Raw genomic sequence first — 16,122 nt, 5'->3', positions numbered from 1 at the left:
CCTCCTATTTTATTGAGTTCCACAATCATCATTTCTCTCAACTTTCCAAAGAGAAAATTAGAACCATATACACAAAATCACTATCATTACCAAAAACACACTAGTGACATCATAGAAGGGTTTAGGTATAGTCTGGTGGAAACAAAAAATCCAGACGAAAGCATTTGATACACCAAATTATTACATGTCAGTTATGCCCACAGTAAAGATAGGCACAATTATCCAATTAGAGGGCCTTGTGTACTGAGAGAAAGAACAATTGTGAGCAAATTGGAAGTCCAGAAAGAGATAAAAATCCAGTAATTTTTTTTTCCCCTGTGGTAAGCCTTTGTTTCATGGCATTTGCAAACTATTATGACTCTAGACTTTGATTTTTTTGTTGTTGTTGTTGTTAAGGAAATATTTGATCTGTTTTAAATGTTAAAATAGAATGCAACTATTATCTGAGGAAATCAGTGGATTCCAACAGATATGAAATGTATTTTTCCAGAAGAAAAAAAAAGTAGAATAGTGTATTTTTAAAAAAGGCATGAACAACTCTGCTCTTTTGGTGACATTTATCAAGTAAATTTATTACATTATATCTCAGATTCCTCATTTACAAAGAGAGGGAATCATAATACCTTGTCACTGTTTTAATGTCCATATCTAGATCTATGATCTTATTAACTATAAAAATGGGATTCAATCAATTTTCAATATTCCAACAGCTGGAAGAAATGGAACATCAAAGGTTTGTTTGTGAAAGTCATGCAACTCCATTATTTTTTTTGGTTGTCTATTTCTTCCTTTTTTTAGGCTCTTCCATTCTTTGGGGTATCAGATCTACTGACTCCTTGAAGCCAAATGATATCTAGTGAGCTGATCTTTGGTTTGGCCTTCTTTTTTCAATGTGTCATTGGTGTTGTAGGGAATTCATTGCTCCTCATACTTTATGGTTATATTGCTTTCAAAAAGCCTCAAGAAAAGAAGCCCATGGACTTGATTCTTGCTCATTTGACTGTGGCCAATATAGCAACACTTTTTACCAGAGGCATTCCAGAAATCATGTTTTGTTTTGGGATGAGAAGTATTTTGAATGATTTGGGATGTAAAGTAGTCTTGTACATCTACAGAATTTTCCGAGGACTTTCTGTATGCACAACAAGTCTTCTGAGCATGTTCCAGGCCATCATCATCAGTCCCAACAACTCTGTATGGGCAAGGATCAAAGTCAAAACCCCCAAATATATTTTACATTGTTTCCTTTGTGTCTGGGTAGCAAATGCATTGATCAATATCAGGGTCATTGAAGCCACGGAAGCAATAAAAAATGACAATATTTCCAGATATAATTATATAGCGCATTTTTACATGGTAAGAGCACCAAATGAGAACAAATCTGCTGTTGCATTTTTGTTTGCTTTAACTCTTCATGACTTTATCTTTCACTTCCTAATGGGACTGTCCAGTACCTACATGGTTCTTCTGCTCTATAGGCATAGCAAGCAAGTGCAGCATATTTATAGCAATAGCAATTCCTCTAGATCCTTCCCTGAAATCAAGGTCACTCAGACCATCCTATTGCTTGTGAGCTGTTTTGTTTTATTCTACTGGATCAACAACTGTTGCACCTTATATGTGTCATTTCATTTCGAAAAAAAAGTTGAGGTAGAAACAATTGGAGCCTTTTTTGGTGGTTGTTATCCTGCCCTCTCTCCCTTATTGCTGATTGGCAGTGATAGTCGTATTGGAAAACTTCATTTTATACCTGGGAAGGAAAAAAGACATCACAAGGATTTTGTGAATGGATTAGTCAATTATTGATTCTAATTTCACCTCAATACTTCCATGTGTTATGATTTTCCAGTCAAAGGAAAAAAAGTATAGATTATAAACATGGAATTTCATAAAACCACATTTGAAAGAATTTATTGTCTCATACCTGGATTGGAAATGAAGTATCTTTCTCTTTCACCCTTCAGTGTGAAAATGATTATCATGAGGATTCAGGCTCCTTTTAGTTTACTCTCACTAGATAACTCATCTTGGTAAGTCATATCACCATTATATGCCACATTTTCCTCCTTTGTGAAATGAAAGGCTTCAACTAGAAATATGACATCACTTCTATAGAGGCTACATGATATTGTGCTAAGAACATTGGAATTAATGTTAAAATCCTAGGTTTAATTCCTTGCTTTAGTGGATAATATCAATATTATAATATTCAATAGAATGATCATCAAATGCAAAGTATATCATTAAATGATAGCAAAACAAAGAAAGACAAAAATATCATTTCTGACCTGAAGAAGCTTGCATTTTAATGCCAAAGAAAACATTGAAGCAACTATGGAAATATGTAAAATAAATACTTAGTGTAAATATGACATAAGCTTAACAGGCATATTTTAGCAGTTCTGGAAATGGCCTATTGCAGATAGAGTGGAATTTCTCTTGAGTCTTGAGAGAAGACAGAGAATGTAGGTAAAAATGAAATGTATTCAAGGGAAGGGTCATGGGAAAAGAATATAATTTAGAAATATAGTATCTTTTGAGAGCAACAACAAAAAGCCCAGTGTCACTTGTATATGCATAGGACTAAATGTTTTAGAAATCTTGAAAGATCAGAAGGCCCTAGGTATTGAGGTACATTGAATGCCACTTAGAGGATTTTGCATTTAATTCTAAATGTGATAAGAAAGAAATGGAATTTATTGAATAGAGGGATGATATGATCAGACCTGTGCTTTAAGAATAAATATTTGATAGTTGAGTGGAAGATGAACTGGAGTAGTGAAAGTCTTGAGGCAGAGAAACTAATGAGGAGGCTCTTACAATACATGCATGATGTGATGTATATACCCTTTTTCAGAGAAGAGAAGGGGGAATTGGCAAAATACTTTGAGAAAATAAAATCTAAAAGAGTAAGTCACATATTGGATATAGGAGGTGAAAGGGAGATGACATCTAATGCAGGGTTGTAATGCTGGCTAACTTGTTGGATGGTGATGTCCTCAATAGCAATAAGAAGGAAAAGAAGAATGATTTGAGAGGAAAAAAAGTTCAGTTGGGTTTGAGATATCTGTGTGACATAGAGTTCAAGATATCTAATAGAAGGAGATGTAAACCTGGATGTTAGGGAAAAGATAAGCCAGTCTGAGATTCATCAAGAAAGACATGATAATTGAATTACTTGAAGCTGATGGGATTATGTATAAAATACATAGGTAAATAAAGGGCCCTTGACAGAGTCTCCTGGAATGGTCAGGTGATTAGAGATGACCTACATTAATATAGAGTAAAAAAAGTTAAGAATGACTGGTCAGATAGTTAAGAAGGGAACCAGGAGAGAGCATCATGAAAACCTGGAGAGAAGCAAGTTTCTAGACAAAAAGGTAATTGACACCACCAAAAGTTATAAAGATAATTGAAAAAAAGACTAATAGATTTAGTCTATTTAGAGATTAATAATCATTTTTATAGAGAACACTTTTCACTGAATGATTAAGTCAGAATTGTAACTGGGTCAACACAGAGAGACAGAGAGAGAAAAAGACAGAATTAAAGAAAGGAAGAGAGGCAGTGAGGAAGGGAGAGAGAGAGAGAGAGAGAGAGAGAGAGAGAGAGAGAGAGAGAGAGAGAGAGAGAGAGAGAGAGAGAGAGAGCATATAGAATGGGAGACAAATACTATCTGATGACTTCTGAGGAAATTTAGGCATAGAAGAGAGGAGAATTGTGGAAAATTAGAAAGAAGGGATGTGGACCAAGATAATGTTTTTTGAACCTGAGTGACAACTGGGCAAATTTATAGTCATTAACAAAATGTTTAATAAAAAAGGTCAGATTGAAGAAAATTGAGAGAGGATCACATAGGATCATATACATTTTTAACAAGTAATATGGAACAGGATTATTTGTGCATGTAGATGAGTTTGCCTTGGGAAGAAGAATAATCCCATCATTATGTGAGTCTGACTTTAAGGAGAGATGTTGGGAAAAGACATTTGAATGATATCAAATGAAAAGGAGGGGAAAGGAAGGAACTGTTGGTGAATGGTTTATATTTTCTTAATAAAATATCGGGCATGGTTCTTATTAGTGAGTATGGGGTAGTGCTTCAGGAATAAGAAGGCCTACAGGAGAGAATGAAGTAGCAAAGACAAGGATTAAAACAGAGGTAGAGAAAAAATAAACTCTCTCTTCAGTAGTAGAAAAGTGTCCCTAGGAAAATTGTTTCCATGTTAGGAGAGAAATATTCTAGAATAGGACAGATACATTTAAAGTTTCTTCTCAAGGTCTAATACAACAAAAAACTCAGCCAAAGGGATTTGATGCTTAGACCTTTTACCTAGGTGACAGTTTTATGCCCAACTAGGAAGTGATCTCAAGATCCAGCTGGTAATTGATAGCCCCCAGAATTGAGAAGACTTTGTCCTTTGAGAAGTAAATAACCACATCTATTATACTTTGCCTTTATTGATACTTGTTGCTTAGTCTGTACATGTATATTTCTAAACAAGAGCTTTTCCCCTGAATTTCTGAGAGTCTGATTGGCCTGCAAATTGAAAAAAAAATGATCATGGAATAAGAAAGTAGTAATAATGAACTGCAAAATCAGTCATTGAAATATTTTTACTATGGGAAAAAACTTCTACACTATTTTATGAATATTGTAGAAACAACTTAAAAGAGGGAACTTAAATAGATCTCTTAGAACTTTTAATTCTGTGAGGAAAACAGATTTAAGAAGGAATAAATGTTTATTCATCAAATAATTAAAAGTCAAAAGGAGTGAAAATGAGTTTAAAAAGGGAAATAAATTCTTTTTTGGGAAAATATGCAGGACACTTAAAAAACTTAATAACTAAAGCATGTTGTTGAGGTTGAAAGGAAGAATTTTATCTGACTATTTAAGAAAAAAGAGGGGAAGAATTAAATAACTAGTTAAAAGGAAAAAATAGTTAATATTGGCAAAGAAAAGAAAAGTATGAGAAACTAGACAGTAGACCTTGTATGTTTGAGGAAGAAGAGAGCTTCTATGATTAGTTTTCAATAAGATATATTGAGCAAAATTTCCTGAATCAATAAATTATTATTATTAAAAGAAAAAGGAATATAAGTCATATTAGACATATTAGAACATATTAGAAACAAATAGAGAAAATATAAACTTTCCTCTCAAAACTCTAGAATATATATAGATTAAATGATTCAATAAACAAAAAAAGTGACATTGAATAAGAAAACAAAATCCTATAATCTCCTGCTTACAAGAAACACACTTCAAAATAAATATATGCAGAAAAATAGCAAGGCAAAAAGAAAGTTTCTTCTACATGTTAACATAAAAAACCAGGAGTTGTTACCATTCTAATTGATAAAGTTTAAACAAAAATTTAAAATATAGGAGGAAAACAAACTGCATTTACTAAAACAAAACAGACAATAAACCTATGTCAGTATTGAACCTATATGATCCAAAATGCCTTAATATCTAAATTCATATTGTAAAAATTAACCAAGTTACAGGGAAATGCAAAATAGGGGTAGGAGACTTTTAGGTCCATCTCGCATTTTTGGATGAATAAAAAATAGGGAGGAATATGTATAGCTGATAAAGTAACTGGTAAAATTAAAATTAAAAGACATATTCTAGATGTGACTCTTAAAGAAAATGTTTATTTCTTTGTATTACATGAACATTTTGCATAAATTAAGCATGTATTTGATCATCAAGACAATGCAAATAAATTACAAAATAGAGGAAATGCATCATTTTCAAATCATAGCTCATCAAAAATAATTCATAAATGAAATCCTAAATAATGAATGCTTCAAAAAGAAAATTATGAAAATAATAATTAAATAAAAGAAAATATAATAATAAATAAAAATGACAAATTTTCAAAGATGAAGATAAGCCATTCCTTAAGGTTAAATTATGTGTTTTAAAGTGTATATTAACAAAATTATAAAAGATAGGATTATTGAACTGAACATACCTCAAAATAAATAAATAAGAAAGCCAGAAAACTAAAACAAACCAAAAAAATGATGTTAAAAATATAGGATAGGGTATAAACTGGAAAAAATTTAAATGATGGAGAATGCTAATAACTGATTGTTTGAAATGACTAGGAAAACAAACTTTTAGCCAATCTGATCAAAAAGAAGAGGATAATGTAGTCCTTAAGAAGTTGGTACAATATGAAAAAGAATAAGCAATATGTTAACTTCCCTTCCTTCCCCAATCTCATTAGAACAGATCTAGAAAATATATCAGACTGAATTTCAAAGGGGGTAAATCCAAGAAAATTTCACAGGGAGTTCTTTTTTCTCTTTTTAAAAATTTGCCCATTTTATTTTTATTTCCCAAGTCATTTTATTTTTTAAAATTGATTTAATTAATTAATTTCAGATATTTTTCCATGGTTACATAATTCATATTCTTTCCCTCCTCTCCTCCCTCTGCCCTCCCAGAACCAACAAGCAATTCACCCAGGTTTTTCATGTATCATTGATCAAGACCTATTTCCATATTATTAATATTTGTAATAAAGTGATCCTTTAGAGTCTACATCCCCAATCATATTCCTATTAAACTATGTGATCAAAGAAATGTTTTTCTTCTGTGTTTCTAAGGGAGTTATTTTTCATCTCAGATTTTATCAGGAGAAAGAGAGGTCTGCAGATATTAACAATTGAATCTGTCAAGGAGAAATAGCCAACTGAGTATTTCAGGGACCAGGAAAAGGCTAAATGCCAGAGTAAGAGGAGATTCTGGACTCATACTAGAACTCTCTTAGATTCATGCTGAGGAACTTCAAGGGGAATAGTTGTCAAATGTCATCTACATATTTATAGGTCAAAAATACAGATAAGATGGAGAAAGACTTGGGTTAGGTAATCAGGGATGAGAAGAAGTTGTGGGCTCTGACTAGTATACTTAAAGAAGAGAAGAGTAAAAGCTAACAGGAGGGATGTGACTCCCAAGAGCAGAGTGGGGTCTCAATTCTAGTTTCTGATCTGATCTAAATCTTGGAACAGTATAATCAGGCCAGAGATATCAAATGAAATGGGAGCTTGCTGTTCTGTTATTCTGAGGAAGCAGAGTTCCTGAGATAGCTGATAGTGGTTAAGTCTAGAAGTAATAATCTACTATTGGTCAAACCACATCATAGGCAAGGAAATTAAAGAGTTTAGACTTGACAGGGGTTGGGTAAAGGGGAAGAAATCATCTTTTTGCCTGGAACAGAAAACTTTGCTAGCATTGAAAGCTTTTGGGTTCCTAGAATGAGTTGGATCTGAAATTCTTGAATAATTCAACACTCAAAACCCCATGAAAGAAAAAAAATAGAATCAGCCCAGATTTTACCTCCAGAAATGTCTAGGCCTCATTGCTAGAAGTAAGTCCTAAATCAGGAAGTATTGTGGAAGATGAAGCAAACAAAACAAGAATCCCACCACTAAAAGCTATTATGGTGACAAAGATGCTCACAATTCTCCAAAACAAAAGTCATATTTCTTCCCAAACACTCACCTTAGAAGATGGCAGCTTAGTAGCAGCAAAAGCCAAAAATCACTCTGACTATCCTTCCAAAATAATCTTTAAAAAGTGTTTCAAAATGACAGGAATCAAAATCCAACAGCAAGACAGAGTCACAGGGCTATTCCACTGAACACAGCTTGAAAGGCAGGCAGTGAGAGTCAATTTTCACGGGATAAGGGGGAAATGGAAGCAAAGTTGCATACACAGGAGTGCTGGCTGACCCCCCCCCCCCACACACACACACACACCTATTGCACAAGGTTGCTAACCTGGACACAGAACAACTTTGGAATTGGGTGACCCCAGCTATAATAATGAAAGAGCAACTCAGACCCACCCCTTGAAGTCTCAGGCCCTGTGAGGTTCAGAATTTCATACTATTAGGATTAATTAAGCCATAGCACTAATGAGGAGATTTTGTAGTAATTGGGATCTTAGCAGCTAAGGACAGGGTAAAGAATAGTGGGTAAGGTTTCTTTAAGGCCAGGTGGAATCTTGGGAAGAGTGGAGGTTGGAATTCTGGGTATGGGAGTTTGTTGGTTTTCCAACTGCCAATGCTCTCCTAGAGTTTTTTCCCTTAGGAGAAGGCTGGTGTTTCTGTTCCCTGGAACACTGAAAAAAAAAACCAATGGCAGTTGAAGGAGGAGAACAGGTTAGAATTCTTAAATAAGTTTTGTGGGAGAAATTAAAAGAAAAGGGAAAGAGAGAGACTGTTTTTCCTCTGAGTGGCTGCTCAGAGGGCTAGGCCTGGAAGGGCTGGCAATGGGCAGAGAGAGTGAATAACCGAACTGATTCAAAGCTGAAGGAGATTTACAGAGATTTACAGTAAATGTATAATAAGAGGATTAGTAATTAGCATGAGGTTGTTTAGTATAGTTTGGGCTTTTTAAGTGAGAGATAAGGAGATTTAAGGAGGTTCAAGGGAAACTCTGAGTGGGAAGCAGGTCCATGAGGACCAATGGGACTGGGATAAGTTTAGATCCTTTATAGATAAGGGAATCCTAATACTGAAAAATTTTGTTTACTTTCCTTACCTTTCCTTAACATTTAATAGTTATTAAATAGAGGGTTATTTTCTTTTTTTACATCTGTCTCTAGTAGTTATGCTTGCATATCTCCCAAATCTATTACAAGCAATAAGGAAATACTATATCCCAATTTTCCCCCTTTAGCATTCTTAGCTCTTCCTACTGTAACATTCCAGCCATTAACAGTCTTCACTATTCTTATTTACACTATTTGCAATATTCTTGACTAATTCTCATTTCTTACATTTTCTGCTGAGAATATATTTTTTTAAGCCCTTACCTTCCATCTTGGAGTCAATACTATGTATTGGCTCCAAGGCAGAAGAGTGGTAAGGGCTAGGCAATGGGAGTCAAGTGACTTGCCCAGGGTCACACAGCTGGGAAGTGTCTGAGGCCAGATTTGAACCTAGGACCTCCCATCTGTAGGCCTGGCTCTCAATCCACTGAGCTACCCAGCTGCCTGCTCTGCTGAGAATATTTCTAACAATACCACTGGACCTTTGTGAATCTCTGCTGCTATGTGAAGATGTAGTCCCAGGGCAACATAACTCACAGTGCCAAACCCTGCAAGCTAGCAGAGGAGATAGAATCAGCAAGCAGCTTGCAGAAATCCTAATCCAAAAGGATTTAAAAAAAGGCTGGGAAAATGAGCAAACAATAATAAAAAAAAAACTTAACTCTTGAAAATTTCTAAGGGGAAAAAGAGCCAAAGGGCAGAACCAACAGGGGATAGTGAGACCCAGGCAAATCCAAACACTCGCTCTGTCTAAATTCCTTATTACTGTTGAGATTATCACCATCCTCCTAGTTGCCAAGACTCAAAACCTAGGCATTATCCCCACTTCCTCAATCTTTCACATATAAAATATTGCCCTTGATTTCATTTTTGCAATATCTTTCAAATATGTCCTCCTTTTCTCTCCTCTGATTTTTGCCACCACCTTACTCTAATCCTTATTATTTTATACATGGATTATTACAATAAACTTCTGGACACACAGTTTTCTCTCTATTCCATTTTATCCTCTCCTCAGTTTCTAAAAGTGGTTTCCCTAAATTGCTAGTCTAACTACATACTCAATAAGTTTCAGTGATTCTCTACCACCTCCAGGGTCAAATATAAAATCTGTTTGCTGATCCATGATCTTCATAATCTGCCTACTCCCTACTTTTTTATTCTTTTTGCAACTCATGGTCCCCTTCACCATCAGTTCTAACCTAGTGATATAGAATTCCTTGTTGTTCTTTAAATAAGACACTGCCAATTCTGGACATCTTCCAATGCCTGACCTCCATGTCTGGTATGCAATGCTTTTTCTCCTCCTCTGTTTAAGAAATGGATTCTACATAAAGGATTTGGGCCAGTCATTTCCCTTTCTGATTGAAACTGGCTTAAAAAGGAGCTTATATCACATTTCCCCATAAAGCCATGGGCCTAGGGTATATGCCCATGATATTCCAACACGTACATAAAAATAGATTCTGAGAGATAGTAATTGTGAGAAAAGCAAGCCAATTGCTAAGTCACAGTGGCAAGATGAGCAACCAGATGTGTTTAAATTAAACCACTTGCTCCTGAACAAATAACAGCTGTGGTGTTAATAAATGGAAGTACCTGAGGTAAGGTATATACTGTTAGAAAAGTAGATCATTGCAAAGGGGTACCAATCTTAGGAAACAGGGAGAAGGCAAGTGACATTAAATTTGTTTCAGAATCATGAATAGTAGGGTACTCATATTACCTCTTCTTCAGTTATTTCATAATTTGTTTGTAAGAACTGTTATCTGCATGTCCAGAGAGGGAGAGGAGAGTATTGAGTTCAATAGTTGTTACCTGCAACTATTGCTTTTCTATTTCTTATATTTGTGAAAATGAAGGTGATTTTAAGTTCATATGCCCTGGTTGAATAGGGGAGGGAAACTGAATGCCTACAGGAGCATGAAAATATAGTCATATTTTTATCATCTCACAGAGACATATCAGTAAGTGAAAGAATAGAAATAGTATCAATCACCGCAAAGCCTTCAAGTCTATATCCAAACACTTTTTTCCATGTTCATATAAGCCTTAATTTTGAATACATTTTCATCGGTGTTTTTTCATTACCTTTTTTTTTTACCCATCCTAAATAGACATTCCTTATATCCAACAGTATTTTTTAAAGACCAAAAAGGAAAAAAAAAGAAAAAACCTAATATACCTGATATTGAAAATGTCAAAAAAGCATATATAATATGCAACAGCTGTGGTCCTCCTGGGTCTATAAAAATGTAGGTTGGGAAAATCTTATACTGTCAGGTCATCTGACTTCACAAATTGCTTTAAAATCTTCTCAAGTTCATGCTGTTTCACTCCACCATTTGCTGGGAACCTTTACTGTGGTTCCCCATTCTCCCAGAGAGGACAAGTGTTCCCTTCAAACAGCAAATAGAAACAGAAAAAAAAAGTTCAGCATAAAGATTGGTCCCCATTTCCCTTCACAGAATCTCTATTTTGTGAGGGTGAAAAGGGGTTATTTTTAAAAAGGGTTGGACAGGGTTATTTAAGATTGTGGTCCCAGGAATTTAATTAATTCCAAAGAGATTTATTTACAATTTATTTACAAAATATAGAAAGAGAAATCAGAAAGAGAATAGGGTAAGACATCTAGCTTAAACAATAAGTAATTTACTCCCAGCCCCTGGGCAGGGAGAGTTAGTTCTTAGCCAGAGGGGCCTTGGCCCTTGTAGCCAAGGCCCTGGGGATGCAGGAAATCTCTCTCAAGAGGATAGGTTTCTCCTGAAGTTAGTCTCTTTTGATTATACAGCAGTTAAGAGTCAGCTTTTCCCTCACCACATGTCAGTCCAGTCAGGAACAGGGTCTCTCAGGTCCAGTGAGCAGATCAAAGAATGAAGAATTATATCTCACAGGAAGTAACAGCTTCTTTTAAAGATGCTTCTTTTGCATCACTTCCTGTGTCTTCCCCTAATTTTACATCTACCAATCACAGTTGACCCTTTGTTTTAGGACTGCCCAGAAGCAGTCAGTTGATTTTGATGTGTTACCCACTATTTCATGTGTGGGTCACATATCTGTCACTTAATGTGTGAAATGGGGTGTTTTGCATCTTTGGTGATTAGATCTAAAATGGGCAGATCTTCATATTCAACTTTAAGTAGGGTGTTCTAAAAATAGGCAGGGATTACAATCAAGGGAGAGTTAAATATTTTCATTGTTATAATCAGGGGAGAGTTAAATTTAATCTTCACACTTTAATAAAAGGAGTGTTCATGAGTAGCATTACCTTCTCTACCAAAATAAGGCCTTGTTTTTCACCTTTCCCTTAGTATTTTCACCCACCTCCCCACTCACTCCTATGCAGACTCCTTTCTCCCTGACAGATCATAGGAGTCACCTCAGATTCATTTTGATCACTTGACTTAACCAGGGCAAATCAGATATTCCCCTATATCTTCCCTCTGTTTTACTATCCCTTCCTTCATGCCTCGCTATTGTATAATTTAGAACCACAAAAACATTGATTCAGCAATAGGAGGGGTGTTTTGAGGTTTTGTCCAGATCTTTTGTTCCAGGTCTCTCTATCCACCATCACCTCCTCCTGATTCCCACTGTCTTCTATATAATTAGAAATTAGTCTTTTGCTCTTCTGTACTGTCACTCTTGTAGTTGCTATCCATGGCTGTTACATTTGTTCATCCCTTCTTCATTTCTGTTTTTGTTGTTCTTGTTGTTGTTGTTTGGTATTTGAGAGGCAGAAAATCTCTATTAGTTTGAGCTTATTAATAAGAATATTTTAAATATGTCATTTATAATAATGAACTGAATTACCTGGAATTTTAAGTAGTAAATAATTAGAATTCATTTCCCCAAGGAAAAAATTATTTTCAATGAGGGCAGCAGTCTATTAATAAACAACCACAGTCACATGTAGCCCCTGTGCAGAAAGATGCTGTAAGCCCTCATCTTCTTTTATAGAAAGGAGAATCTTTCTGATTGACTTAACAGTTCATTCCTTAGACTTTCCCTGGAAGACCTGATTGTTAGATATTTTGAAAGAGAAGCTGGACTTAAGAAATCCTAAATCCCTACCCATTTCTTCATTACAGAGAGGTTCAAGTTAATGGATGCTGTAACTTCATCCAATTAGAGAAATGTGATTGACTAACCCTTTTTTAGTATGTTAAGAAATTGATAGGCAAGGAACTTATAAAACATAGCTTCTTTTAGTAATCTTTGGCTAGAAAAATATAAATTGTCTTAGTCATATTTTCCATGGTTCTTTCCCCTCTTTTGAATCTGGTCACCACCAATCTAGATATGTTTATCAAGGATAAGAAGCTTATACTTTCAAAAGGTCTCTACCCTTCCTTAAACAGAGCAAAGACCATATAGCTCAGTTAAGGGCCTTAGATTTAGAACTGAATTGTCTCTGACTGAATTTCAAGGTTTAAGAAAATGAATGGTTTCATAGAGAATATTTCTAATAAATAATTCAATCCAACATTGATTTTTCTCAGAACTTTTTGTTTCCATTTGCAGTGATGTTCTGTTTTGCAGATTTGATTACCCCAGTTCCCATTCTAATTTCCATTGCTCTGTGTATACACACACACACACACACACACACACACACACACACACATTTAATGTTTATGTATGCATATAAGCTAATATTTAAATTAAATTATTTTTTATTTCAAATTTTACAAAATGGAGCTCAAGGAGGAAATAGATAGTAAGATCATATTAGTGGGGAATCTCAACCTTTCACAGATATTCAGAGATAGTTCCTTTAAGAACTAGATAAATTGAACTAAAAAACAAATAAGAAAGAAGTAAGAGAAGTGAATTAGATGCTAGAAAAATTAGAGTAAATAGATATCTGGAGAAAACTGATCAGGGATAAAAAGGAATATACCTTATTCTTAGCAGTACATGGTACTTATACAGAGATCTACCATGTACTAGGGCATAGAAATATCATAAACAAATGCAGAAAAGCAGAAATAATAAATGCCACTTTTTAGATCATAATGAGATAAAATTATACTTAACAAGGGTCTATGAAAAAGTAAATTTAAAATTTATTGGAAATGAAATAATCTAATTATTTAAAACTGGTGGGTCAAAAAAGAAATAATAGAAACAATTGCACACTTCATTAAAAGAAAGACAATGAGGAGACATTATATCAAAACCTATAGGATATAGCCAAAGCTGTACTTGGGAAAATTTATATCTCTAAGTGCCTATAGCAACAAAATTGAGAGGGAGGAGATCAATGAATCAGGTTCACAACTTAAAAAATTATAAAAAGAACAAATTAAAAATCCCCAGATAAAAACTTAATAGGAAATCCTAAAACTTAAATGAGAAATCAATAAAATTGAAAATAAAAGAACTATTGAACCAATAAATAAGACTAGGAGCAGGTACTTAAAAAAACAAATAAAATCAATAAAGTACTGGTTAATCTAATTAAAAAAAAAGAAAGAAGAGAATAAAATTAACAGTATCAAAGATGAAAAGAGTTTCAACTCTAATGAAGATAAAAGTAAGGTAATTATTAAGAACTATTTTGCCCAATTATATGGTAATAAATAAGACATTCTAGGTGGAATGGTTGAATATTTACAAAAGTATAAATTGCTTAGATTAACAAAAGAGGAAATAGAATACATAAATAATCCTACCTCAGAAAAAGAAATTGAACAAGCATCAAGTAACTTCCTAAGAAAAAATCCCAAGGGCCAGATGGGTTGACAAGTGAATTCTATCAAACATTTTTAAAAAATGAATCCCAATACTATACAAATTATTTGACAAAATAAGGAAAGAAGGAGTTTTGCCAAATTCCTTTGATGACACAAATAAGGTATTGATTCCAAAGCTAGGGAGACCAAAGATAGAGAAATAAAACTACAGACTAATCTCCTTCAAAAATATAGATGCAAACATCTTAAATAGTATACTAGCAAAAAGACTCAAGCAAATTATCATGAGGATTATTCACTATGATCAGGTTGGATTTGTACCAGGAATGCAGGAATGTTATAATTTTAGGAAAACCATCCACATAATTGTCCATATTAACAAACAAACAAAAAAAAATCACATGATTATCTCAATAGATGCAGAAAAAGCCTTTGATAAAATACAATACCCATTCCTATTGAAAACACTAGAAAGCATAGGAATAGAAGGCCCTTTCCTAAAAATAATAAACAGTATATATCTAAAACTATCAGCAAACATCTGCAATGGGGATAAGCTAGAATCCTTCCCAATAAGATCAAGAATGAAACAAAGATGCCCATATCATCTCTATTATTTAACATTGTACTAGAAACACTAGCAATAGCAATTAGAGATTAAAAAGAAATTTAAGGTATTAAAATTGGCAATGAGGAGACTAAGCTATCACTCTTTGCAGATGATATGATGGTCTACTTAAAGAGTCCTAGAAAATCAACCAAAAAGGTAGTCAAAATAATCAACAACTTTAGAAAAGTTGCAGGATACAAATTAAACCCACATAAGTCATCAGCATTTCTATATATCTCCAACCCATCTCAGCAGCAAGAATTAGAAAGAGAAATTCCATTTAAAAATCACCCTAGACAATATAAAATACTTAGGAATCTATCTGCTGAGACAAACACAGGAACTATATGAACAAAACTATAAAACACTATCCACACAACTAAAACTAGATCTAAACAATTGGGAAAACATTGATTGCTCATGGGTAGGATGAGGTAACATAATAAAAATGACAATCCTACCCAAATTAATTTACTTATTCAGTGCCATACCCATTGAACAACCAAAAAACATTTTTTACTGAATTAGAAAAAAACATAACAAAGTTCATTTAGAAGAACAAAAGATCAAGGATATCCAGGGAAATCATGAAAAAAAATGTGAAGAAAGGAGGACTTGCAGTCCCAGATCTCAGTGGTCATCAAAACAATTTTGTATTGGCTAAGAGACAGAGAGGAAGACCTCTGGAATAGACTAGGGGTAAGTGACCTCAGCAAGACAGTCTATGATAAACCCAGAGATCCCAGCTTTTGGGACCAAAACCCACTATTTGATAAAAACTGCTGGGAAAATCGGAAGACAGTATGGGAGAGATTAGGTTTGGATCAACATCTCACACCTACACCAAGATAAACTCAGAATAGGTGATTGACCTGAATATAAATAAGGAAACTATAAGCAAATCAGGTGAACACAGAATAGCATACTTTTCTGATCTTTGAGAAAGGAAAGACTTTAAAACCAAGCAAGAGCTAGAAAAAAAAATCACAAAATGTAAAATCAATAATTTTGATTACATCAAATTAAAAAGCTTTTGTACAAACAAAACCAATGCAACCAAAATTAGAAGGGAAGCAACAAATTGGGAAACAATCTTCATAACAAAAACCTCTGACAAAGGTCTAAGTACTCAACTTTATAAAGAGCTAAGCCAATTGTACAAAACATCAAGCCATTCTCCAATTGAAAAATGGGCAAGGGACATGGATAGGCAATTTTCAGTTAAAGAAATCAAA

At 34.2% G+C, this 16,122-nt stretch overlaps 1 protein-coding gene across 1 annotated transcript; it reads left to right on the top strand.

Annotated features, from left to right (window-relative positions):
- Positions 1–846: 846 nt before the first annotated feature.
- On the top strand, positions 847–1,806 carry monDomV1R1286 (vomeronasal 1 receptor monDomV1R1286). The gene has a single exon (NM_001166833.1). It carries the CDS (start codon positions 847–849, stop codon positions 1,804–1,806), a length of 960 nt encoding a protein of 319 aa, NP_001160305.1.
- Positions 1,807–16,122: the final 14,316 nt, after the last annotated feature.

The sequence above is a fragment of the Monodelphis domestica genome, chromosome 2 (genome assembly GCF_027887165.1).
Source record: "Monodelphis domestica isolate mMonDom1 chromosome 2, mMonDom1.pri, whole genome shotgun sequence".
NCBI classification, from domain to species: Eukaryota; Metazoa; Chordata; class Mammalia; order Didelphimorphia; family Didelphidae; genus Monodelphis; species Monodelphis domestica.
Note: the sequence above shows the minus strand (reverse complement) of the source record. Positions and strands in the feature narration are given on the sequence as shown.